Consider the following 27,984-nt stretch of genomic DNA (forward strand, 5'->3'; position numbering starts at 1 on the left):
CCGTCACCTTCTGTTATTTGCCTTATGTGATCAATTGTGCCTTGAACGTATGTGAGCTTACAGTGGTCATCTCTGGTGGACTTTTTTCAACATTGCCCTTCCAGTTTCACTTTATCCTGTTACACACAAAACCATTACCATTTTACAAGGTGTGGTGTTTTCTTTAAGCTCTTCTCTGGTATCGGTGGGTGGACAGTGATATTTTGGGGCAGATGGCTGCAGTGTTAGGGGATACAAAAGTTCTGCGGTGATTCTATAATGGGTGCTATCATTTCACCATACTGTTCCTGCGCCGCTCTGCAGAGCATTCACGTAAATTAGATTTTAGCAAAGGTTAATTGTTCCCATTACCCATTGTTTCCTATTGTGGGTTTGCCTTGAAACCTTTGACGTTCTCTTCATTGTACCTCTCGCTGTGCAAATTTCCTTGTTTTGTTCTGTTTCTCAAAGTAATTTTTAGATGATTATTGTGTAGTTACAGAATTAGAGTAATAACATCTAATTGTACATCTGAAGCAAAACCATGTAATTGTGGGAGACTACGTTCAATTTAAAGGAAGAAAACCTCTCTGCCAGGGTTTCTCATGGTTTGCACAGTGCATTTGCCAAACAGCATCGCTTCGACTGCATCTAACCTGTAATTAGCATGTACAATTGCATTATTTCAGGATGTAACAGTAGCTACTGTACTAAATACAGCATCTATAAACTCAAATGATGTATCAGCATTTAGTAGTTCTTCCAAAGGAAGAAGGGCCATCATGTCAGTGGGCTTTACCTAGAACAGATTTCCTGGATGAACACACTTTGCTCTCTTGCTGATTGCCCATAAGCAGCCAACAGGGAAGAAAGGCCATGCAGATTTGGATCAGTTGAAAACTGGGCATTAAAATCACACTTTTTGTTTTTGCTGGGTTTTTTGTTCGTTTTTTTAAGTCTGATCATGCTACCCAAGGATTTAAAAATAAAAATAATTTGAGCATGATTGAATGCTGAGATCTTTGTGTACGAGGAAATCTTGGACACATAACAGGGGTTTTTGCAAACTCTTACATGGCGTTCTACGAATGCAACTCTCTTCTTTTTCTATGCTTTTCTTAAAAAGATATCTCTTGCCCCTTAAGGGTCAAATGTTATTTGGAAAGCATCTTAATACATCATTGATGATACAAATGAAAATACATTCCAATTCATTTTTACAGACACACAGATAAACCTGATCTTCAACACGGGCCTTGAGTAGATAAACTGAGATGTTCTGAGTGACGAATTACTGAAATGAAACATCCCAATCCAGCAAGGGTTTCCAGTTAAATCAGTGGGAGTCAGAAGCATTAAATCATACAAAGCAGACTCTATTGATTATTAATCTCTATTAATCTTTCACAGGAAATTGTATTAAAAGTCCTGAGAGCAAGACTGCTAGCTTTAGGCACAATGATTTGTGAGTGACGTTGCACATGGATCCAGCACAAAATGCCCAAAGTTCTCAGAAGATGCATCCATATAACTGACAGCAATAACTACCTCAGCATCCCTGCTAAGTATTTACTTTCTTTCCTAAAGCTCTTTATTGAAAAAAGATTATTAAAAGTAGACACAGAAAATTAAAAAGAAAACGAATCAGCCAGTGGATCTGTTTCTACACTGATTTATACCTGTACTCCACTACTTTCACAATTGGCTTAGCATCCTGAGAGATGTAGCTCAGTAAGTAAGAGTGGGAGGGAGCTCATGGGCCAGTCCCATATAGTTTAAAAAAAAAAAAAAAAAAAAAAAAAAGATGCCATTTCTGCAAAAATAATTTAGCTTCTGCATTTGAAAGCGAGAGCAAGATAAATGGTGACACATTTTCATCCAAGATGTTTATTAAAAATGATAAGGGCACAGCACACAGATAAACCACATCCTGAAGCATGGTTAAGCTAGGTTTCACATTCTAAAGCTGTGCAGGCAGCTTGCTGTTTCTCCATCTGGAGAGCTCATTGGTACCTCTCTTATACATATCTCTGCAGTTTTAGATTGAGAAATTACAAACCAGCCTACATTTATATGGGTGTCATTTACTTCACTTTTTATTAAAATCACCAGCTACAAAATAGCCGTTTCGTACATACCAATCCTAAATAAGCAACTATGAAAAAAATTACATTAGTCCTGAAATGAGACCACTATATTGCGCACAATTGACGTGATGAGGGGTCAGAAACAAGAGAAGATATATAGACATCAGATAAGGCACTCACATCACACTGAAAGGTTAAACCATACCTTTGAAAACATCAGTGCACATGTTGATCTGAGACATGCTTTCTGCAAACATTGAAAAAGTTCAATTTTCCCCTCATTTAAAAAAAGACTAGAGCCACTACTGATACAGGAGAAACTGCTACTTCAGCCCAACATGTGACAGAAGTCCCACAATACCTGGAAACAGAAGAATGTGCTAACATGGAAAGAAACAACACCTTTTTGACTGTAGTGGTGTCACAAAACACCAGGTCAAATTCTTAGTTGATGGCAAGTGACATGCTTCCTCTGAGTCAAAAATTAAGTACTCACCAAGACTCTGGATAACAATAAAAGAATCCTGACAGTATTCTGTCTTTCCCTTTAAGGACAAAAAAGAAAAAGTGGAGGGTTAACAGTCCTATCTACCTTCAGAAGCAACAGCGAAGTCATCGCATCCATTCAGCAGCCCTTGCCATGCTCTGCACTCCACCCAGAGTGGCTGAGAGGCTAAATAAACTTTGAGAGCCCTGAATTTAGTTATGTACTTTACAAAACCATAATAACTGGTATACCCAGAAGCACTAGATAGTAAATGATAAAGTATTCTGCAATTATTACAGTGCAGAATCAAGAGGCCATGTTGTGCCATTTATTTTTATGTTAATATCAATGTGGAGTTCAGCTTAATATCCAGTGACTCGCTGTAATAGCAACAGAATAATCACTTCCAGGACACCGTTGAAGACATCTGTCAAGTTCTGCAGATTTGACTCCTCCTTCTATCTACTGCTCTGACAGTGTGACCTCCTAGGTTATCATGACCCTGCTAAACTTTCCATACCATCATCCTGGAGGTGGGAAGTAGGAATGTCACGTGATGTTGGATCCTAGCATAACGTGAGAAATGAAAATATAAAAGCATTGTGTTTAAAGACAACTTTCATCAACACATTACAGCAGAACGATTTGCATTGGTCAGTGCTACCTTAAATACAAAATAAGGAACAAACATCAAAACAATAAGGTAAGTAGGTGTCAATCAGATGATGAAAGATGTTATTCTCATTAGCCTGCTACAAGAAATTCACTCCAAGAAATACATCTCTAGCTTTACAAAGCTGCCCCTTTTATATCTAGAATGACAACAAATCAAAAGGATACTATAATTCTTAACACAAAGTTTAGAACTTAACTTTGCAACATAAGATTAACAAAAGATACTCGGATGGCTCCCATCATAAAGTCAGGTAGGCTATCACTGATCACCTCCATGTTGATTTCAGTGCCAAAGTATAAATTATACACTGATAACATAAAATCAAGTCATCTCAAATCTAATATAGGCAAATACAGACTGACAGTGAAAACTGTCACTTTTCTACATTTTTAACATATAGTTTCCATGTTTAAAAATACATATCTTTCAGGTAAATATACTTTTCTCATCTGTTATAATTTTAAAGTGCATCTAAATCCATTAAATAAATATTTATGCTTTAAATATATTTCAGAAATTATAACTAACTCTTGTTACCGAAGAGGTAAGAATTTCTAAGACACTTCCAATATTCTCAGCACTGCTATTGCAGTGTAGGCAATGTTGCCAAACAGTAATCAGGCTCAATCATTTGATTCCACAGAATCACAAGTCGTTTACGTTGGAAGGGACCTTAAGAAGTCATCTATTTCTACTGTCTCAAAGCAAGGTCAGTGTTGACTTCTTGGGGCTTTGTCCAGCCAGGTCCTGCAAACCCCAAGGATGGTGACAGCACAGTCTCACCAGGCCCTTGTTCTACTGCCTGTAGTAGTGCTCACAGTGGGAAATCTGGGCAATTCACCTAATTATAAACCTTGAGGAACTCTTCATTTAAGTTCACAATTTCCAGTCTTATCAGTGTAAATATCAGCCAGGTCTCTACTCTTAAACTCATCCCAAACTAAAATATTGACAAAGTAGAAAGAGTACTAATGAGCTTTTTAAAGCTCACTGAGCTAAATTTGCTACTAGCAGTAACTTCAGAGGAGTATTGCCTGCCTATATAAGCAATCAGTCCGAGCTATGCAGGCATCCCATGAATAGCAGCCCTCTCTGGGATAAAGACACCATTTTCAGAAGTGCTCCCTGCTCCAGGAAACACTTCCCAGAATGGCTGTGGTGCTGCAGGCACTGCCCTGTCCCAACTCCCATCAGCAAATACCTTCCCGTGGAGGGGAATTCTACCTGCAAAACTCTGAACGTCACAATGTTAAATGATAGTTTCCAAACTATACGTCAAGCTTTTTACTACCTTTCACAAAATAGCACCAGAGCACTGCTGCCATTCTGTCTCCATAATTATCACACACAAGCAGTGCTCGGTGCTGTAGAGCTACAGCTACAAGTCCTTGGCAAGCAGTTCTATCTCATCCAGCAAGAAGTCCATGTCCTCTCGACTCACTTGCGGGCTGATCACCACCTGGCGGAAGAAGTTGACTTTGCCTTGGTTAGGCTGGTACCCAAGCATCATGCTGCCCTTCTTCATCATCCTTTCTTTAACTACAGGAGCAACCTGAAAACAGAGAAACAAAAATGTTGCTGTTACCCTCAGGAATACAGCAGATCTGTACAGGAACTGTTTTGTGCCTTAAGAAGCTTTTTTGAAGCGCCTGAGTTTTGCACCCCGTGGCTGCCTCCCAGCTGCCTGCCCCAAGAAATATTACAGTTCAAACCTTAAGACTTAGAGGCAGATTGTTCACTGAAACCCTTAAGTTCTGGGACTCCAGGGAGAACCAAAGCAAGATCTAAACCCTTCAAAAGCCTACTGCTTGTGGCATTCATCTGCCACGTGGGAAAGCTCAGGTTAAGGTCCATAGGCCCTTGATTCAGAGAAAAGGCTTAACTCAGAACATCAGCTGCAGTTGGTTAAGGGTACACTTCATCTCCTTGTGCTAACCAGTCTAAGCCTGACTACTTTCACTACTGGGCCCTTTAGCTGCCACACCTGCAAAGCAGCTCTCTCTAGAGGACGCTCTCCATTAAATTCATGTGAACCTTGAGCTGCCAGAGAAGTTCAGAGCAATGCACTATTAAGGAAGAAGTCCTGATCCCAAAGGCTAAGGTTTCATCTTTAGATTTACAATGTAGGTAACATTTGGCTACACCACTCTTGTATGCAATGGGACGAAATAGGTGTCTCAGAATAGAACAAACTATAAGGAAGATTGGAAGAGTCAAGTCCTTATAGTTCAGTACTTGATCTCATCCCAGCAGGGCTATTAACCTTGTCCAATTAATCTTGTGCTTAACTTTAAGCATGTGAGTAGTTCTTCTGTGTTCTCATGCTTGAAATAAGTCATAAACTTAAATGCATTGCTTGATTAACTACTCTATTCCTTGGAAGACAGAATTGACACAAGTAATAGTTTTAAAAATGTGCTGAATTTTAATATATTACTAATAACACTAATGCATTTCAGAACAGTTTATTCCTTTGCATCCTTTTGTGACAGTTTGACTTTGAACTAAGCAAATAAGTATAGGACCTAACCTTGGCTTCTGCATTAATTCATCTCAGCTCTAAAAGTTAGTGCTGGAAAATACCACCAGATCTGCAAAAGAAAAATGATGGTGCCAACCATGCCTTAATAGCTCTGTTTTTACATGGCATGTCTTAGTGAGCAGCTCCCATACAGTTTGCTTAGATAGAAACACCTCCAGTTTTCTATACTAACAGCCCAAATTTCCATATTTGCTGAATGGTATGTCTATATTATCACTGTTTCAAAATGCATATTGAATTCAGAGGGGGAATGTTCATGGTTCTAACTTAATTTACCTCTCTGAATTAACTTTATCTTTGTGACAAAGCTACGTATTTTATTTAGTGTTCGTTTCAAACCCTGAGAGTGATGGAGTTAGGAACTCTAATTAAAATCTACAGTGTGGCATCAGTATGAATTATGCACCTGAGAGCAATGAATACCCTTTCAGAATGCAATCTGCAACCAGAAGTTTGTTTTTTTTGCACAGTGCTGCAAGCAAAAATTAAGTAGTTTATGAAAGCAGTTCTGATAAACATTTGGGAAACAGGAAGATAACAATGAGAACAGAAAGATTCAGCATTACAGCAGAAACATTAAGATGCATACTGTGATACCTTCACTCACATCCAATAGCACCTCCGCTGTACAACCTAATGTGGGGCTCTGGGTTTGCCTTCTGCATAAAGACCCTAGTGAAAGCTAGCAATAAAATCACAATTCTACTGTATATCTGCAACATGTGCATCATTTCGAAATAGAATTCATCAAATTTATCCATGTGCCATGGAAAGAAAACCATCTCCCACCTGGATTTCTGTCTACCTGGAAAATGATTCAAGGACTCTTCTGTTTTCTTGTTTTGCAGCTCAGAATCACAGAATCATAAAATCCTTAGAGCTGCAAGGGACATTTAAAGGTCATCTAGCCCAACTCTCCTGCAATAAACAGGGACTCCTACAGCTAGATCAAGTTGCTCAGAATCCAGTCCAGTCTGACCTTGAATGTGTCCAAGGACAGGGCATACACCACCTCTCTGGGCAACCTGTGCCTGTGCCTCACCACCCTCACTGTAAAAGCCTTTTTCCTTATATCTAACCCAAACATACTCTCTTTAACCTTGAAATCTTTAACCTATCACAACAGTCACTGCTAAAGAGTCTGTCCCCTTCTTTCTTACAGCCCCCCTTCTGATAATGAAAGACTGCTCTCAGGTCATTTTGAAGTCTCCTCTTCTCCAGGCTGAACAGTTCCAGCTCTCTCAGCCTGTTCTTGTAGGGGAGGTGTTTCACCCCTCGGACCATTTTTGTGGCCCTCTGGACACTCTCCAACAGCTCCATGTCTCTCCTGTACTGAGGACTCCTCATCTGGATGCAGTACTCTAGGTGAGGCCTCACCAGCATAGAGCAGAGGGGCAGGATCACCTCCCTCACCCTGCTGGTCACACTTCTTTTGATGCAGCCCAGGATAGTTTGGCTTTCTGGGCTGCGAGGGCACACTGCTGGCTCATGTCCAGCTTGTCATCCACCAGTACCCCCAGGTTCTTTTTGGCAGGCTGCACTTCATCATTTCATCCCCCAGTTTGTGTTGGTAAGGGAGGTTACCTCAACCCAAGTGTGAGACCTTGCACTTGGATTTATTGAAAAGAATCACATCAGATTAACCTCATTTAGTCTATGCTCAAGCAAAAAACAAACCCAAAACACAAACAAACAAGCAAAAAAACAATAATCCTCAACAACAACAACGCTGCAGTTCTGCTTGGATAGAGATGGTAGTTATTTTGCATGAGACAGACCTTTTTGTCTGCAGCAAGTATGCTACTTGCTAAACACTCCTTTCCATTTCAGATCAAATATTCCAAACTGCACCCCACCAAATCACTGAATACATCACTGTACAGTGGCAAAAAATGGGTTCTGCAATTGTTTTTGCACAACTTGCATCAGTTTGTACAACTTGCCAGTTGGTTAAGTCAAAAGGAAAGACTCTTGGTTGGGAATGCCCGGGCTATGCACACCAGCATGCAGGTCTGCGACACGCATTCTCTTAAACACTGAATAACTTAGCAACAATAGAAGTTCTACTTCTCCTGCAGTTTGTGTGTGTAGAACCCCCTAACAGTACATGAGGTAACTAAAAGCTCTACTCTTCCATTCTTATTCACACCAGCTGTGGGCTGAGGTAACAGTGGCACAGTGACAGTACTCAGAAGACATCATGCCCAGCAGGTATCACACTGAGCACCATACTGACACAGAAAAGAAAAAAAACCTCCTTTATCCCTGCCCTTGACAAGAACCCCATGTGACTTCTAGTCATGGAATAAAGGCAGTACAAGTGCAAAGGGAAAAGTGAATTCTTAATATATTTTCTCAAGCTCTTCTTTAAGATTCAAATCCCTATGGCAACTTTTAGCCTTTATTGATGTTCCATCAGAGTTATTTCATCTTTTGTATCATCCTATTGATTCTCTTCATCTCAACACCCAGTGCTTACATCATCATCCCCAAATGTACAGTAGCACAAATGGAGACCATGAAAGCAAAAACATTTAGAGCTCCAGCAATATCAGGGGCTGTAAATATACTGCATTTCAGTAGATCGCCTCTCATGGAGAGGAAAGGTAAAAAATCTCATTTTAATTATCTTAGTCATTATGTCATTCACTCTCCACATGAATGAAGTTGTCCTCTTAATATTTGTTTTGAAGTGCATCCTACCCTTTCTGAAGGCAAAACAAACTCATCCTACTTAAAAAGAAAGCAAACCTAAACTAATCTAAAAACTATCTTGCAGGGTTATTTTTGGAAAGGTTTTCCATCAAGTATTTTGCATCCATCTACTTGGTAATGTGATGCAGTCACTGTAACAAAACTATTGTGAATCCTGTCCACAGTAAGCAGTAAGCAACAGAATATAAGCACGAATGCTTAAGTATGTGTTTCACAAGAGTCATTAAATGATGCATAGATGCTAAGGCTGGGACTTGAGGAGCACTGGGTCTGACTGCTAAGTGAAAGTAAAGGCAGCTACTGATTTGCTGCAGAAAAATCAGACCTATATGGAACTAATTACCTAGTGAGGAGTTCAATGAGTTCAATTCCCACTGAAGTCAATGAGAATTGAGGATGTTCAAATATCAGAAAGAGCTGCACAGCCCCACTCAGGATAGATTCCTAAGAAAGCAATTTAGTGAGAGCAAGATTGCTTCACCAGTCCAATTATTTTTGCAACGAAACTTACTTCAAATTGTAAACCTAATTCTTTATGTTGCCTGTCACTGGAACAATCTCAGAATTTTAAGTGTAATGTATCCTAAAACTTAAATTCTCTTCTCTCCTTTGTTCTCCTCACCCGGGAGATTACTATTTAAAAAGATCACTTCAGTGGTGCTTTAGCTACCAGACATGCCAGAAAGGTGGGGAGGAAGCACAGTGAGCAGAAGGTCCTCCTCCAGCAGGGCTGCTACAACTGGAGACCCACAGGATGGACCTGTGCATCATGGCCTCCCTCTGCAGACCTGCACAGGGGGTTTAATCTCATGCTGCTTGGATTCCTCCTTTTTATAGCAGAGGTTTTATGAGCTATAGCAACAAGGACAGAGTAGTTTGGATCCTTCTCTGTTTACCTGCATGACGGGGTAATCTCTTCCCCTACTCCCTGCCAGCACTCAACTGAACCATAAACACCAGAAAATTTTAGCCTAAATTTAAGCTGTTCCTATCAAGAATCCAGACTGCAGCTGACCCATACATACACTCATGTGGAAGGTGCCAATGTTCCTTCCCAGCTTACACACACACACACACACACACACACACACACACACACACACAGGGCAGCGTGATGAACAGCAAGGGCCAGCATGGACACTGCAGCTGGAGTATCCACACGTACCAGGAAGATGGGAAAAGCAATATCTCTGCATCTCAAGCATCCTTGAGAAGAGCAGTTCTGTGCAACTGTACTACAGGGTGATGCCTTAAAAGCTTCTATGCTACCCACAATTGACTCCTCAGAGGTAATTAATGCGTGTCTCTCCAACACTCAAAGAATTCCCACCAAGTTCAGGCCACAGTCATGCTTCAGCAGCTATCAAGGACTGATTCATCAACAGGGCTGAGCACTTTCTCAGCAGGAAAAACATAAGCCTAGTGTCTCCAAGAGTTAGTTCCCAAGTCTGGATGCTTAAAATCCTTTCAGAGTATTTGATGAAATCCCTATTTGAGATCATTTATTCTTCTGCAGGTAGCAAGGCCTCCAAACCCATTCTCACCATGTCATGTAAACATGGTTCTTAAGCTATGATAATTTCCTACCACATGGATTTAATGTGCAAAGTAAACTCTCCAGAGCAGTTCTGTTGAATAGATGATATTTTTGCCCCAGCACTCCTGTCACAGTATAAGGCCTTTGATGTCATTCACTATAAGCTGTCTCACGTTGAACAGTGGATGTTTAGAACTGACTTGTAGAAGTTCATTCAAAATTAAAAAGAAAAACAGCAACAAAGAAAAAGCCCACAGATGCTTAGCTTTGTTAAAACCACACGATCTCATTAACTTCTAAACTATACAGCCCCCTATTACAAGCATATAGTTTAATTCCTACATTCAGTTCAAAAGAAGAACAAAAGAAGATGTAATGAACATCCTCTGTTCACGAGTTAAATCCACTGGGTTCCCAACACCACCTGTGCTAGTGCTACTGGGTATGGATAGCCAAATAAGTTGTCCTAGGGAGGACAAGAATTTCCCAACAGTTAGGCTACCTTGTTCATCTTTCTTAACTAAAGCAAGGAAACTGACTGGTTTTTATTAGCTTCTTATTCTCGTGCTCTAGGGCTGTCTCTGGCAGCCGCGGTTAATAGATACCTTGAAAGGCAAGAAAGATATGTCCTACCTTGGATATGAATTTCTTTCTCAATGCATTCCCTTAATCAGTAATGGATCTTTTTTTTACATCTAATCCAGTATTTTCAAATTGTCCCCTCACAAATGATTTTCTATGCTTCTAGAACTGTACTTCTGCTACCTGAATGCTACCCACACTGCTGTAACTCTCTCAGACTCCGACCATATTGGTCTACTCATTTCAGCTGCTGACATAACACAACAGCTTTTCCAAAGCATGGGCAGTATCTTTAAAATTTTGTACTGTCCTCAGTGTTGGCTTAAAAAAAAAAAAAAAAAGTAATCTACTAAGCAATGAGTTTACAAAAAGACATTGCCTGAAGGAGAAAAACATACATTTGACAGTTAGTACAACTGAAAACATAGCATTAACCAGAAAAATGGAGAAACCAGAAAAGTGTAAAGTTTTCTGAATTTTAAAAACTAAAGTATTTGGAACAGTTGTTTCAAAACCATGTTTTCAATGGAAAATTGAACCATTTTTATTGCAGGGAGTATAAAAGAACTGAGGAAACTTAAACCAAGCAAATTGCTTCATTTTAGTACATCTGAAAACAAAAAAATTATTTTTGGTTAACTAAAAACAAAAATTCCTTTCAATTTCTTAGTTCAATAGCCAAACCAAAAAATCCATTATTTACACAGCCATAAATACGTAGAGTCAAAAGTGCTGACACTGCTTAAATAAAACATCTGTAGAATTTTTGCCCCTAGAAAAGACAGAAAGTACAAGGAATTTTGTGGGACTGCATGTTTTGTCAGCAAAAATTGGCTGGGAAGTGCATGTGAATCGCTTTAAGCAGTATGGTTGACTCTGATCTTGCTAGCCTAGCAAGTACCGCAAAGCCAGAATCTATCTTTGAAAACTAGTGTTAATAATGGTAAATTTTATCAGCAGCATTTTTCTGAGAGCTCCCAGTTCACCACGCACCCATCCAACACAATACTGAAGAGCTCCTCCAGCTCCTGGCAGCAGTAACTCACAGTCACATACCATTCTACTCCTTCTGAAATCATTTCAAAATTGCCACAGAAATGAAAGCAGAATGCAATTAGCAAAATTTCTTCCTTCCTTTTCCAGGTGGCAGTTTGCAGAAAGCCTTTACTAGAGAAAACTACACTTGCAGTAAATCAATAACCTTCCTAGGGATCCACGAAAGCAGGCTAGACATTGTTGGAAGGATAGCAGTGTATTAGCAGATCAAACTATTTCTTTTGCTCAAATACAGCCTTTATGAAACTTTCAGAGGTACCGAATGCTACACTAGAAATTGGCAGAAGAGATGTAGCTAGAAGACAAAAAACAAAACAAAACAACACCATTGCCTTTTGTACAAAATGGAAAGATCACATTCTCATGATTTCACATAAATGGAAACCACATTTTATGTTCTTGCCTCAATTATTTCTTGCAATAGAAGACAACTTTATACAGAACAGTCTCTCCCATCTGACCACAAAAATTCATTCTGACTACCCTAGAAGAAGCAAATTTGTATTTGGAAGTTCATGGGTTTTTACTTAAAAGGTGACCTGTTGGCTATTCAAAGTCTGACAAGTTAAGCTTTGCAAGAAACGACAAATTCAGACTCATGCAAATTCATAACTAAACAACTATGGTACAGCAATTGCAACAAAAAGTAAACAAAAATCCAACCCATTTAAGTACTTGGACACAATTTTAGACCTGTATATATTGCCTACTAATTTCAATGTGTCTTTACAATGTGTCCGTCTTATCTGGCTCGAAGGATAGCAAAGTAGTTGTAGAACTGGATAGACTCAACAAATAGGATTGGTCCTTAACCCAGCCAGAGAATGTTTGGGTTGTCCCAAACAAATGAATCAATCTCTTTTGGGTGACATGCTTCTTCCCTTCACAAGGAGCCTATGACTCTTTAGGGCAGTAAAGCCTCTCTGTGTTTACATATCTATTGTAATTCACCCTGATACCTCATGGGTGCTCTGTACACTGCTATGATATTTATTTGATTATTTTTGTGCCAAACGGGTCTCACAAACATCTGTCACAGCACATCCACCTCCTTTTCCAGTGAGTGCAGAAAATAATGTTGTTATCAGTGATATCAGTTAGCATGAAGTGAGAACTGTGGCTGATATTTTAGCATCAGTAATTGGATGCAATACAAGTCAACACAACGCTCTGGTCGGCTGTAATCACAAAACTAGCTAAATACTATAAATATTTGGAAGTAACAGTGCTTTCAACATACTAGAACATTGAGAAAGTATATCTTCCACTGTTAAATATCTTCTCTTGCCTTGTGCTTCAAAATCAGTGCCTGGCTTTAAAACAATGGGCTTTTTTTCCCTTTTGGTGATAATTAAAAACAAACTCAGACGATTTGTCAGCTGTCACCCCAACTGGGACAATCGAAATACCAAATATTTGCACACCCAATCACAGCTTTGTTCCTGTAGCCAAGGCGCTCTGTAAAACCCAAACATGTTTTTCTTTTGTCTAGAATTTGTTCTGGGCCCACATCCCTAAACCACTAATAAATTATTGCTGTATGCTATTGCGCCAGTGTTCCCCTTGTGCCACACCATGCAACAAAAGGAGAAATAAAGGCATTTGTCAAAATAACAGTAACCACTTCCACATTCTTCAGAACAACTAACATATCAAAGGAGACCAGATGCTGCTATATTTTTGCCCTGATACAGACATTTTTCATGCACTTTCAACTCAGGGCTGTGCAGCATGTCTACGCTATACTGAATATAATCTTCTGTCCAGTCACTTTTTGCCAGAAGATCCATTAATGAACACCACAAATCACTTCAAATGACCTGACTAATAGGAGATGGCAGGTTGGATTCAGATTTTGATTGCCTTGAATGACTTCTTTAGCTGGTTATTTATGCAACAAAAAATTGCCTTCAGCTTACGGCTTTTACACTAAGGGTATTTGCTTCTAGGAAGGAGGCAGAATCAACAGAACCCGCAAATCAGTGCTTGGACATGTTTGTGTATGTTTTCACTTTTAGCTAAAACTTATGTTGGGCAACATCGCTATTTTCCAGGTGCACGTGCATCTAAGTACATGCATCTTTCCAAGACAATTCAAATGATTCTTTATTATTATTAATTACATTCCCTATAATTTCTCACATTTCTGTGTTGCTTTAGCAAAGTTTTATTAGCAAGCCCTGTGGAAAGTCTAACTACTGAGAAACCATGAAAGGCATGTGTATCCTGATTGTTTAAAGAGCAGCAAGAGACTCGAGTGTTACTAGTTTTATAAAAGCAATTGTTTTAAATGTTTTCACAGTGTACATAACGTTCTTCCGTGCAGCACTTCAAGTTCCCATTTTAGTGACTAGATTTTCCATTCTTTCAACCCTGTCAAAGACAAGATCTCCCTTCTCCTTGCAGATGAAAGGGCAGCTTGTCATCTTGAAAGCAAGAACAACTAACAGAAAAATATCCTTTTTAGTTTGTATGCATAGGGATGAGCTTCTGTTCTTCTTCTCCACTGGGAGAAAGGATGACAGTGCAGTAAGAATGTCTGGGGCTGGGAGGAGCACTTTAAACAAGGAAGATTACATTATTTGGTGACAAATTCAAAAGCTCAACACATTCCTGGTGTAGAAGAACGAATGTCAACTGCAGAATGTTAGAATGATTCCCAGCTGTTAACACCTTATTTTCTTCTTACACAGGTCAGGTTCTGGCATAAAGTAGCATTTTTATGAATTTGCATTACCGTACATACTGAAGAACAGTAATGAACCTTTGCACATATTCTTTACCCATTTCTAAAGAGGGATAGGCAGGAGTATTCTGCCATAACCCAGACTGCTACCACAAAAGCAAGGCTGCTATCTCATTTGACCATATAATGTAACAAAGAAAACGATACCTTTCCCCCTCTGTCCAGTGAAACATGGGATGAATAACTGCTATTTATTATAACTGTTTTGTCTGCCTGAAACTGATTAATTTAAAGCCTAATCTTGACATGTAATAAAGGCCACCAAACCTTTCCAGATGGAATCTTACTAAGGTCATCACTTCCCCCATGTTCATTCCAGCTCAACTTTCCTCCTCTCCTCATCCCCAGTAAGCAGATTTTCTTTTTTCTTTTTCACAAGTGAAATACAACATACATTACAAATATTTGTGCCTAAATGTACAGACAATCAGGGAACTGAAAGAATAAAACAGGATCCACAGGATTTCAGAATCTGCAAATTTTCTAGCAGTCTCAACAGGTGCAAAGTGAAGGGAAAATAATAGTTTGCATCCACCATTTTTTGCAGTTAAAAAAACAAAGTATACACGATTATGATTAAAAGAAGATATGTTACACCTGATCACCTGTTTTTCTTGCACTGGGGGCTCCAGACCTGGACACAGTACTCCATATGGGGCCTCGCGAGGGCAGAATAGAGAGGGACAACCACCTCCCCATCCCTGCTGGCCACCCCTCTTCTGATGGAGCCCAGGAGACCATTTGCTTTCTGAGCTGCAAGAGCACACTGAAGGTTCACATTATGTTTTTCATCCACCCAGGACTCCCAGGTCCTTCTCTGCAGGGCTACTTTCAAGGATTACTCCTCCCAGTCTGTATGTATGCCTGGGATTCCTCTGGCCCAAGTGCAAAATCTCATTAGACTCACATGGGCTCACCTTTTGAGTCTGCTGAGGTCAACCATCTGATGCTTAGAAAACTTGAAGGCAATTGGTGGGGGAAAGGCACACTGGGCTCAACATTTACCATCTGTCCTGCAGAGATTTGTAGCAATATACTTACCTCAAAAAGGAACATATGAAATAAAAAAAAATCTGTTAGCATTGCACCTACTCTATATTCCTATAGCTACGGCTCAGCATTCAGCCTGGCCTATTGACCATGGCAAATGCCACAATTTCCTCCAGTGCCAAAGCAATCTCTAAATCACACCAAAAAGGTAAAAGTACTCCAATTTGAAACAGAAGAACAGCACAGTGTAAAAATGTGAAAGATTTACACATTTCTTGCTAGGCTCCTGCACAGCGTACCTATTTTTACAAGAGAGAATGTACATGCAAGAACAATCTTTTGATCTTAAGCAGTTATGATCTACTGTAAAAAATTCATCCACTAAAGTCTACTGGATCTCAGTTTCTTTATTGAAACAGATCCACAGAATTCAATAAATACAAATAATCTTTCTACATAATTTATAAAGTCTTTGGTTCTTTGGTGGCTGAGGAAAAGATTCTCTATATTAATCAGCATTCACCTACAGAAGCCTGCCACCAAAGATAACTGGGAGTTTTATATCTGACTTCACCTGGAGTAGAGTTAAGACTATCGCACAGTTCCTTAGAACTCTATTAAATTTGAAAGGAAGGCCTAAATATTCTACTGAATGGATATCAGCCTCAATACTTTTCTGCTGTTTTTAGAGGAACTCTTCTTCGTTACAAGAAATTTTGTAAGACTTGTAGATATTTCTGACCACAGTGATCCCTTTAGAGATTATCAAGTTCCTACCCTATAGGCATGAAAAATGTTCCATCTCAATTCTCTTGAGATGCTTACAGCTAGAAAGGAATCTAATATGCTTAAATATCTGAAGTACAAAATGAAATCTGAAGTAAAAATGAAAATTTTGTGCCTCAGTACACATCAAGAACAACTACTCACAGCATTACACAAAATACAAAGACTGCTTAACTGAGCAGATGATGTGAACAACGTGATTTTTCTGTGGCATTACCATGGATTTTTTCCGGTCATTTCAAAAATTTCTATTTATCAAGCAAGAATTAAGAATAGCAGTTTTATGTGAAGAAAGGATTAAGGATATAGACTCCAACTCTTTTTCTCTCCTCTTTACAAATTCAGGGCTTTCTTGCAACTTTTTCTAAGAAGTGTTTGACGCAGCAGAAAGGAAGTGCAGGTCTCCTATCCTCATACTGAAGTTGGTGGCAGGAAACAAAAGAGTGCTAACGTAAGTAAATAGTCATTTAAGTACAGGCAAGCTTAAGATTTATTGACCTGAGAGCAAGAGGTCAATATTTATTCAGAGAACAATAAATCTTGATACTTAGTTCTAACAGATGTTAATCTAAAGTATTATTAAATCCATCTCATTAAAGCTAATTAGATCACATGTCCTCACAAGTCTTATTGCCAATAGTCATTAGTATTGCACGGGTCATAATTACTACACTTTTGATAATTTAATCAAATAATTTTTAATAAAACTAAATACCTGAAGATGGAAATACTTTTTTTGATTCTCTACTATGGCTGTATTAAAGTACATTTTATTGTTTTTTCCTTCATGCTGCTGTAGACTTTCCCTCCATTCTTCAGCTAGGATCAGCACAGCTAAGATTTCAAAATCTCCATTTGAGCTATACCACTTTTTAAACTTTCTCATTTGTCTTGAAACCTGGTACTTCTACAGCCACATCCATCCACCAGGCAGGTGAGAAGCAAGGAAACAAATCAGTAAGTAGCTGCTGTCAGGAAAAAAGTGAAAATAAAAAAAGAGCCATAATTCTATGTATAAATGAAAAAATTCCTCTTATTTTGCAGATCTACTATTTTCCACCCCCACATGTGAGTGTATTTCACAGATAAGGAAATACTATCATCATTATCTTAATTCCTGGAAGGAACTGAGGCACACAAATAGGAAATAATAACCAAGATCTTAACCACATCCCAATGCCAAAGCTAGATGTCAGTCAGGTACACTGATGATTTTGTGAGCAGGATGGCATATTTTTAGTGCATATTTGCCTTGCAAACAGTCTTGCAGAACCCACACAAACTCACTGGCTCAAAGTGGTTTCCTTCAGGAGACTTGCAGTAGAGACATGAGCTCCTCTGGTAGTTAATGTTCCATGAATTCACAGCACACCTAGGGTTGGCAACTTCAGTGACTGTGCAGCTTTAGTGTGAACATGACGGATTACACAACACCAAATCCTGGTTGTTCCATCTTTATGCCATGAACTCATTAGTAATATAGTCTACAATTTATAAATTTCAGCTCCATATATTAGCTAATACTGATGCTGGGTGGTATTGTTCCATCAAGGCCTGCACTGTGTACAAATGGTGGTTGCTTACTTCACACAGGGAAAGTAACAACTCGAGAAGCACCAGCACTGACTGTACATCCATCAAGTGTTACCCAGAGACACAGACCACAGCACTGAAAGTAAAAAGTGGAAAGTAAGATTCAACTGCTATCATTTCAGCAATCTGAACATTGGACATCTAGCTTACTTGTTTAGCTTTCTGTCTTTAAGGTAGAAAAAGGTGCACCTCCAAAGAGTGATTTATCCTAGAGAAAGCATCTAAGACATGTGGGATCAATTTGGAAAAGCCTCTGTCCTACTCCATGGGCTTCAGGGAACAGCTTTTAGATAGCTAAAACATGGTACAACAAAACCTATGCAGACAGTTTATTTAAGATCAAAAATATCTAAGATCTACCTTCCTGGACAGGTCCAGGAGCTGCACTGGTCACAGAGGAGAGGGAGAATATTCAGAGTACAGGCTAAGCCCTGTGCTCCAGTTATTGACACGGTAGCTGTGTGTTAGGTGATGAGATGGAAGGCTAACCACAGAGAACACAAAGACCCAGCAAGGATCAGAGCAACTATGACCGACAGAAGAGCCCTGGTAACCCGATAATGAAAACAGAGCATGCCATGTTGAGTACTCCTCTGACTATTAAAGGAGAGCACTTGCCTCTTTGCAGGTGTGAAACCCACAAAGAGAGATAAATGACAAATTCTCACAGGAATGCCAGGAGAAGAATACAGTACTTCTCACAGGTCACAGAGGGGAAAAAAATTCTGGGACTGCAGAAAACATATTATGGGATGCTTTGGTGAGAAGACCTAATGTGTGGACAGGGAGAAGTCAGGGTGGATTAGGGAGAAACAAGTGTGAGGAAACAGAGGGAAAATATGTACAGGGCCATCCGATACAAAGACTGTTAATCAGTACACTCACCAAGCTGATCCCTGCACCTGATCACCACAGTCTATCCTATATTCTTAAAAAATATTATTTTTGTCTTCTGATAGATGTGTAAACACTAGTGAACTTCAAGGTGGACAAGCCAACTAGCAGGATAAGAGTTCAAAGGACCTGCAAACTGAGAGGTTTGCAGATCCAGGTACCAGCAACAGAATAGACTGAAGATAGAGGACCACAGTGGTTTCATACACATAGGGTGGAAAAGGAGGAATCCCTGTGGATCCTGAGGGCACCTCAATCCAGCTACTTTCTGACACTGTATTGCATTGCTTCTGCTCTGAAGTCTTTTCTCTGTTCGACAGCTGATAGTTGACAATTTTCTCTGAAGTTACAGGCACATGTGCTTTGAATCATTTGCTATAAATAAGAACTTATTTGCATTTCATCCCAGGAGTGTCCCATTGGTCCCACACATACATACTGATAATTAGAAAACTCTGCCTTTTAAATGCAGCAGGGAGCTTCATCTGCCACAAAGTTGAAATGGAGAACTTCAGACCAGGATTAAATTCACATATTCTTTTACCTCATTATTCTATTGTATGTTAGGGTCTCTGAGCTCAAAAACTTCAAATACACAGCATAAGACAACATGAGGCTTGAAACTTGGATTCTGTTGGAGGGAGAATCATCTTTAACCAAGAACAGTTGTAAGAATACATGCTAATATCATATAAAGGGTGTGCCTCAGCTCTCCTGATGCTACTTCCCTTCATTCAGAGCCAGTTTTTACAAGTTAATTGTGTACAAATCCCTTTGGTGTTCTGCTACGAAGCTGGCTGCACGTGCATGCAAAGATCCAGTTTTCACATACACACAGACTATCTGCATACATATATTCCATTTGATAGTTAGACTAGATGATCTTAGTGGTCTTTTCCAACCTTAATGTTTCTATGATTCTATGCAAGCAAGTGCATCCATGCAGCTGTGTTGTTCCAATTTAGAACAACAGTCAGCCTTACAAAGGACTCCTCCAAAACCCACAAAACAAGAACACAAGCCAAAGAAAAAGCTCCATGGCATAACCTCCATCTCTCCAACATGCCGCAGCGCAACTGACACAGCCCTTCTGCATCCAGCATGGTCACAGGCTACTGCCCTCCCATAGGCTTCAGACTGTTGTTATTTTACTTCCCTCAGATGATTCTCATTACAACGGGGTTGATTGCTGAATTTAGAAGTAAGTGTATGAATCATACCATCAACTCAGTTGTCTGGAATCTGGCTTTGCTATGCATTTCCTCATTGTTACATGGATCACTAGTGTAAAACATGCTGTAGCTGCACCAAATTTCTTTTTGCTGTTTTAACTCTACAGTTGCCTCTCAGCAGACAGTTTTTAAATGCTCTCCAGCTTCCTAACAGCTGGTCAGCTGTGTCTTCACTGCCTGCCTGGTAGAAGTTGCAAGGAGTGGCACATATTTACCCTGAGGTTATTACCCAAGAGGACTTTCTCTATCCATCTCCTGGGATGAGAGCTCAGCACTGAGTATCTATGTGCTGCTGAATAAGAAAAACAGAAGACTCTCAATGCTAATTTAAGCCATATACCATGCACCAATAGATCTCCTCCATCTTCCCACAAGTGAAGGTGGCTCAGCAGCACTGTATCTTTTGCCACAGCCGTCCCTCATATACTAGCTAGAGAAGAAGAGGACTGATTCCACCTCCTTTTAGCCTCAGGAAAAGGATGAATGCACAAAAGTTACTGAAGGCATTAGTCATGAGCCAGGCTTTTGTTGCTTTGCATAGATTCACAGAGGACAAAGAAACAACCCACTCATCTATTAAGACATGCTTTAATGTGACATCCTCTTCCTTTCAACTGTTTATTTAAACTATGCTGATGATCTATAATGGCTAAAGTACAGGTCACAGCAGCCTATGTGCTGTACTTTCTTCTGTTTGAACACTGCACTTACTATCAACCATCACTCTAAACAATACTGTAGTAGTCTTCCCCATGTCTCTAATCAGTCTAAATCTATCTGCCAGACTCCAATGCCTGAAAATTGCTCTTCAACTTTTTAGTAAAAGGAGCATTTTTGACTGATTTTCTTCTGCAGATTTCATTTTTCTCCAGTTACATAATGCATAATACATCTTGCATTCTTTCCCTTTGAAGCCAGAAGTATTCCCAAGGTACAGGAATACCAGAGCAGTTTTCATAATTTTGGAGGGGACAATATAGAGGAGGATTCTCCTTCTCCTTTTTAATTATATAAAAACCTGTAAGCATATTTTCAGAGTAATGCTCTTTTCCCATTATTATCTCATTTCAAACACTAGCACTAAATTTCTACATTCAAAAACTTGGTTGCAGTCCATAGCAACTATTTTGAAAATAGGTATATTTGAATTTCTGGATTGCGTATGCAATTAATCTAGTTGGAAGCTGTGGGGTATTTTACGAATATCTGGTGATGACAATAGCAAAGATACTTCCTATACGTTTATTAAACAAATAATTCAAAATCCACAGGTTTAATAGAATATTAAAACTTAGCGGCACCACTGAACACTTTCACTCCTACTCTAATCTTTAAGAGAATTTTATTAAAAAAAAATTAATTACTCAGGGACAGAGGAAAAGTTAAAAGCTGGCAGAAAAAAAATGGCCAGTCTCATGCACTTTCATTACCTACTGTCAGCTATGACAGGGAAGCAAAGACTGCAAACAACGTGGGTTGCTTTTGATCACCATCTAGTGCACGAATTAAGGAGCTGCACAAATTTAGGGAAGATACTTTCTCCTTTAAAGTTAAGCAGCAGCAGGATTAACAGTTCTTTTCATCATTTATAGAGATCTCAGACAGGCTTAAAGAACTTGAAAAGTCAGTAATTTCCAGATGCCCCTAGCTGCCTTATGATAGCCAGATATTGCATAAGGATGCTGTGTTCTAAACAGTACAGTTGTGACTGTGTTGATCACAGGATATAAGAGCAGGATCTGCATAGTGAAGTAAATTTTTCTTTTTAAAAGGAAAAGTATTATTTTTCCCACAGTAAAAGGCAGGCTAAGGATCAGGCAGATTCTTTGACACTGGTAAGTTATGACTTACCAGTAGCCGACAGCCACCATTATACAATATCTGCCCATGCCAGAACCCACATAGAGCCTCTAGCCAGAAGGCATGTCTTTGTGTGTCCCTTCATGTCTGAAGTTCAGACCATCGGCTGAATTGTCACTTAGAAGGAAAAAAAAAAAAAAAAAAAGACAAAAAGTACTCATTTATTGCTAAAACTGTATGCTGACTCCCTGGACATCCCTGAATTCAGAGTTCACATAGAACAATTCAGATGCTTAGGAAGGAGAGAACTACAGAATCTTTACAAGCACAGTTTCATATTTTGTTTTGTTATTATTCTCATTTCTTATCACTACTCTGTGACAGTTATTCAAAATATCTACTTTCCAGTCTAAACCTTGTAAGCAATATGTATTTTTATACAAAGAGTTAAATAAAGAAATAAAGAAAAGGATATTGCTGCCCAGAACACGAGACGATTCATGCTTGGTATAGGTTATTCTTAAACTGCTCATGCCTTCAAACGAACCGGCAGTACTACTACGGAAATTATGTTTATTTAAGAACTGGAAGAAATTTCCTCCCATCCTCAGACGTCTGCTTTTTGTTCCTGACTGGCCCAAACAGATACTAGCGGCGTGGGCACTAACTAGCAGTTCAAACCCATTACTGTTGTTCTGGTGCCCCCCGATGGTCTCCTGCGTTCACTGCTAGCTGTGGCTTAGTGTTGGAAATCCTGCTCCAGAGACAATCCTCAGAAGCCCGTGTAGCTGCTCATTGCTAGGTCAGGAAGCTTAAGCCCTATTTAAGCCATGCACAGCCAGCCTATCCAGCACGATGTACTTCCAATATTTGGTTTCCAGAGCTGGACAAGCAGTGCAGGCCCGACAGTCAGCTCCTAACCACCATGTCAAATCAATTCCTGAAAAGTGCTTCAGCAGCTTGTGCAACAAGCCCTCTAGGTCAATTTAAGTATCTTGTAGTTACCACTGATCATGAAAATAAACCTGGTTCCTAAGCACAGACACAACTTACAAGGTCTCTGTAAAAAACCGATGTGACGTTAAATGAATTCAGGCATTATTAAAGCACACAAAATACATGAACACCCAGCACTTCCTATACCTTCCATGGGTTCCCCAGTTGCCACATCCCATTACCATACATATTGGCACAGCCCAGGTCTGAGTCCAGTTTTATACAGATACAGCATCACATCCTGTCCTAAGTCAACAGCAGATATGGAGCACACCCAGTACGTTACATCTTCATTTCAACACATCACATCACAGAGATAGTCTCACCCATCTATATGTTAGCCTTTCCCTTTGATTACAGCCTGATGCAGGGCAGACAAAGGATGCTCCCCATCACAAAGGGCTTTCCAAAAGACTTAATTTCCAAAAAACTTCAGGTAGAAAATAGATGAAAGCTTAAAGCTCCTTTAGAAGAGATTAGATGGCCAAAGGCTGCAATCTTTCAGTCAAGAAAGAAGACAGCTTTATCTAAAAGCCCATCCTGGTTCATTGGCAAAGTGAGGCTAGCAAAGCAATATTTAACAAGTTGAAAAGGGGAAATGGATCAGATAGCAATCAATATAAATGTGACAAGGAAAACATTTATCAGAGGGAAAAGAAATCTTTGATTGACAGGATTAAGGAAAGAAAAAACATTTTATGTACAAGAGTATGGATGTTAGGGTTGAGTGAAGCTGGAGCCATGGCTAATCGTTAGAAATGCAGACAAGACAGAAGTGCTCAATAAACCTTCCATTTCTACAGAGAGGGAGCAGGGTGAAGGATTCCCATCACAAAGCCAATGAACTTTCCAATCCAGTAGCAGCCAGTGGGATGTTAAACATCTACGGAGGGCAAATTTTCAGATCTACAGGCCTGGATGGCTTTACAACCAAGAACTTTTAAAACGCTGACTGAATCTTTGAATACATTTTGGAATACTAAGGAAATTGCAGAATACAAACATTAGAATACACACAAAAGTTAGAAGCAGCAATGTGATGGACCGAGTGAAATCAGGATGTTTAAGTCAAGATGAATATAATGTAAAATACAGGAAATAATTAAATTTATAATGAACTAAAGGGTAAGAATATATAGTTACTTTAAAATTGATCCGAACATATTTGAAACTTAGCCTTTTGGATAGTTACATTTATGTCTCTGCCAAGCACTATTTTAATGGTCAGTCTGCCTACACAATTTTGCTGATGTTACAAATTTTCTTGGTGATTTACTCACACAAAGCATTAATAAGAAAGCCTTACAAAAACTATCTAGATGAAAAATAGCAGGAAAAAAGTAATGCTAAGATTTGAATAGCTAGCATATCTTCACATGCAGCAAATAGAACATTCATCAAATGCAGATGCCTTTGAGGCTCCACAGAGATCAGGATCAGTCTTAATACTAATCCCCACTGTTAATTTTCTGGAAGTCAGTAAATGCCAGCTGATACCATATGTGAGTGAGAGACTCACAAATGAAGAAAACAGAAGTAGACAGACCATTGCAGAGACCTGCTGTGCTCAAGTACACTCTAACAACAGCTTTCTCATTTAGCCAATGGTAAGTTACGCATTACAGAAAAAAAAATAACATTCAGCTCAGAATGGATGTCTATCCTAAAGGACTGACTAAAAATTGTACAAGTCAGCAACCTGTGAGCTTCAAGATCACATATCAGAAACCAAGAATCCTTCCTGGCAGGAAACAGTTGTCAGTAATTATTTTCACTCTACATCAGACCAAGATCAGCTTTAAAAAGCTTAATCAATGAACAAGTAATAAAGATTTGCAATTAGATCTTTTATCTGGATGACTTTAAAACAGTCAGGGTTGATTTTCACATGGATTCCAGGACCATTGGTTAATCTGGAATTTTGGTCTTTTCCCTGATCCAATGGGGAAAAAAAATAAAAAAGAAAAAAAAAGAAGTCTTCACAAACTCTCGAGTTTTACTGAAATAGTCATTTATTCCCCAAGAAAAGTTTTCATTTCAGCATTCATCAATGTAATACATATATTTTGCAAAGCCTCATCAGCTTGAGCTCCTAAAGGAAAATACAGAAGATTGTTCATCAGCATTAAGAGACAGTTTTATCTCCACATGCAGTACTGGAGATTCAGGCACTGGCAACAATACAGAGTTCAGATGTTCACTTTTCTTTTTTTTGTGAATGAAAAACTGGAAGGACACTGAGTGCCAAAGAAGCGATTCAATGACTAATGAAGACTAAAAGATGTGAATTCATTTAGTTTATAAATAAAAGAAAGAACAGTGACTTGATAGTTTGTGAATGTGAAGATAGAGAAGTATGGTAGGAAGGCGATTTTAGTGTAGAAATAAACTTTTTTCACCTCTTCCCATAAATCTCTTACTATACAGGAAGGCAATTTAACAAGTCAAAGATGATGTCAAGGAAAATGGCAGTTTCTCTATTCCTTGATATTTTTCGTTCAAGAGAAGATGCTCTTCTGGAAGATGTGCTTTTAACAGGAGGCTCTGGGCTCCCCAGAGAAAAGCCCCAGTGAATACAGAGGAAGCCAGGTAGTTTATTCTGTCCTTTCATTCTTCAAGACCATAGGCTTCAAGTTTATGGCTAGATGCAAAACAGCTGCAAACATGTAAATTATAGTTTATTCACTTAAGATTCATGAGCAGCTTTACCATGTTAAACGTTGGGTAACACATTCCTGCCTAGCAGGCACAATTCTGTTGAAGTGTACTTTAAAGTGAAAGAGATAAAGCCAGCCAATATCCTTCACAGATCTCTGGACACCCACCATCCAAACACATCCCTCCCAGCACATGTGGCCCATTCAGACTGTAAGAGCAGAAACACTGCACTGGTAAAGAACTGGTGCTAAGTGGCAGGAAACAGCAAAGAGCAGAATGGCTGGGAAAGCACAACAGCTTCATTGCTCCTCTTCAGCACAAAGCATGCCCTCCTCCTCTGTAGTACTTGCACTCCTGCTGTGGTGTTCCTCAAAAAAAATGCATCTTTTGGACTACTAGGAACAAAGCAACAACATTTTCATGCACTGATGTTCTTCCACAAAATCTACGTAAGTTGCCCAGTATGAGCAGAAGTATAAAGCCATAGATGTTTCACCAGTATCCCAAAACAACCACTAGGGAATCCTTTGATTAGATATTTGTAATCTGTGTATGTTTGTCACTCTTTCCTAGAAACACTGCATATACTCTAGCACCCTTTGCAACTTCACACAACATGGAAGTATCTCACTTATGCCCAATATAGCAAATACAATGAAGTGTTTCCCAAGTAGGTTAAGTCAGTGTTGAAATTGTCACCCATGTTTCAGAACAAAGCGGAAGGATACCTTTCCTTGGAGGTAAAATAAAGGCTTGTACAGTTAAGCAGATCCTGTTTTCTGGCTGACTGGGCAAAGAGTCATCTTATCTAGTTTTCCATTGAATACATAACATCTCATGCTATGAGGGTCCACTGAATATGGGTGGAATTCAAATTATAATTTCCTTCTCTCATTCCCTATAAATAGATCAGAAAAATCACTGCTATTAATCTCATAATCACTGTTACTGCACTACAGCCAATTCATTGCTGTTATTTATAAAACACAACAAAAACAACAGAACGCTAGAAAACATTTGGTTCACTCAGAAACTACAGCAGGTACCAGCTGACAGGGCAGAATGATGACAATGACACTAGAAAGATTCATAACTAGAGGAAACTTCAGCCCATATGCAACTTCTGATATTCAAGGACCTTCATAAAACATTTAATACATTCAGAGAGCCTCCTGTTACCACATCCCTGCAGAGGAAGAGACTGTACTGATTAAGGCACAGACTGAGAAGTAGTGGCTTCCACTCCACAATACTGTTTTGCTGTGGGCAAAAACAAGAAGAGTCATGACCTAACTATTAAGCAACTGCTGAAAATATTTTTGCTTGGCCTCATTCTTTGCTCACACTCTCAATGAGGCTCATCCTATGCAAAGGACCAGCAAGGGGAATAGGCATCACTTTCCTCTCACGTGAATCCTTCAGTGCTGAAATAGCATGCATTAGCAAGGTTAAAGAATGTACACGATGATTGCATACTAACCCAAAGGCTGTGCTGGATAATCATTTCATCAGACCCTTGAGCACTCTAAAGTGTTCACTGCAAGTGTTCACCTAAAAATCATTGTGTTTCTCGTCAGCAAAGGACCAATTATGACACTTCAGAGCTTCACGTGTGAAAGAAGTAAATTCAGAGCTGATGTGCAGATCAGCTTCACATGCTCAGTGCCACAGCAAGATCATTCTGCAGGCACCCAACAGGGAGGAGAGACCTGCGATCACACATAATGGAAACACCCTGAAATGCAAAAGCTCTGAATTACTGTTTTTCCTCATGTCTCAGAAAACCAGGAGGAACAAGGAAGAAAAAGGAGTTCATTTTTCCCCAAAATGCCAGGTAAAATCATCTAAGTCAGTACATTAAAATACAATTACTATTTGATATAGAAATAAAAGATGGCGGAGAGAGGGGACAACTTTTATTCAGGTAAAAGCTGAGCACAGAAAGAAGCTTCTAGTGACCTCAGGACTCCAGCACTTAAACATTCCTGGGATGCTTCAATTATTGAGTTCCCCTGCAACGTATATTGGGTTTCATTTTGATCCACAGGCTATTAAACACGATCCATGACACTTTCAGAAGAGTTACAGTTTGGAGTTCAGCCTGTAACTCAAACTTTTTTCCTTCCAACATTGGTTATTAATGTACATATGGTACTGAGTGAGCATAATGAAGAAGTGCACAGAATACGTAGGAGCACAATGCTGCTTTTTAAGAACATAGCCAAAACTAAATTAACTATGTTGAATGTTTCCAAACTAAGCTTTCTTATTAAAAGCAGTTCTGTTTACGGGCAGGCACGAAAGGCAACTTCAAACATTAGTTAATAAGTTCTAACTCCAGAAGGAAGGAAAGAGTAATTAGTCTTATTAAATAGAGGAAACACGTGTTGTTTGGACAAACAAGTAGTATAGTCAGGAATGTGGATGCACAAAGATGAACTCTACAAAAGTACATCTGCAGTATAGCAGTTTGCCATAGGTAAAAGCAAATCTCAGGAAGGAAAATATTTGGGATTAAACAGGCTAAAACTGCATACTACATTTCTGTCAAATAATATACCATATACTTTAAAGATCACGGTTTCATGAAAGGTATATAATTACAGGGGATACAAGGGCATTAGCTTC

The 27,984-nt window shown here is 39.2% G+C and overlaps 1 protein-coding gene across 3 annotated transcripts in view; it reads right to left on the minus strand.

Moving 5' to 3' along the window:
* Positions 1-1,841: 1,841 nt before the first annotated feature.
* Positions 1,842-27,984, minus strand: part of GADL1 (GAD like acidic amino acid decarboxylase 1) — a 246,357-nt gene continuing 220,214 nt past the window's right edge. For 2 of the 3 annotated variants that reach the window (XM_085226413.1, XM_085226412.1), the window contains one exon: positions 1,843-4,781. In XM_085226413.1, the coding sequence (XP_085082539.1) occupies positions 4,608-4,781 (174 nt within the window). In that variant the 3' untranslated portion in view covers positions 1,843-4,607. Of the gene's footprint in view, positions 4,782-27,984 lie in introns of all 3 variants that reach the window. The other variant, XM_010712892.4, reaches the window with a different exon arrangement.

This window comes from Meleagris gallopavo, chromosome 6 (assembly GCF_905368555.1).
Source record: "Meleagris gallopavo chromosome 6, MGAL_WU_HG_1.1, whole genome shotgun sequence".
Classification (NCBI taxonomy): Eukaryota; Metazoa; Chordata; class Aves; order Galliformes; family Phasianidae; genus Meleagris; species Meleagris gallopavo.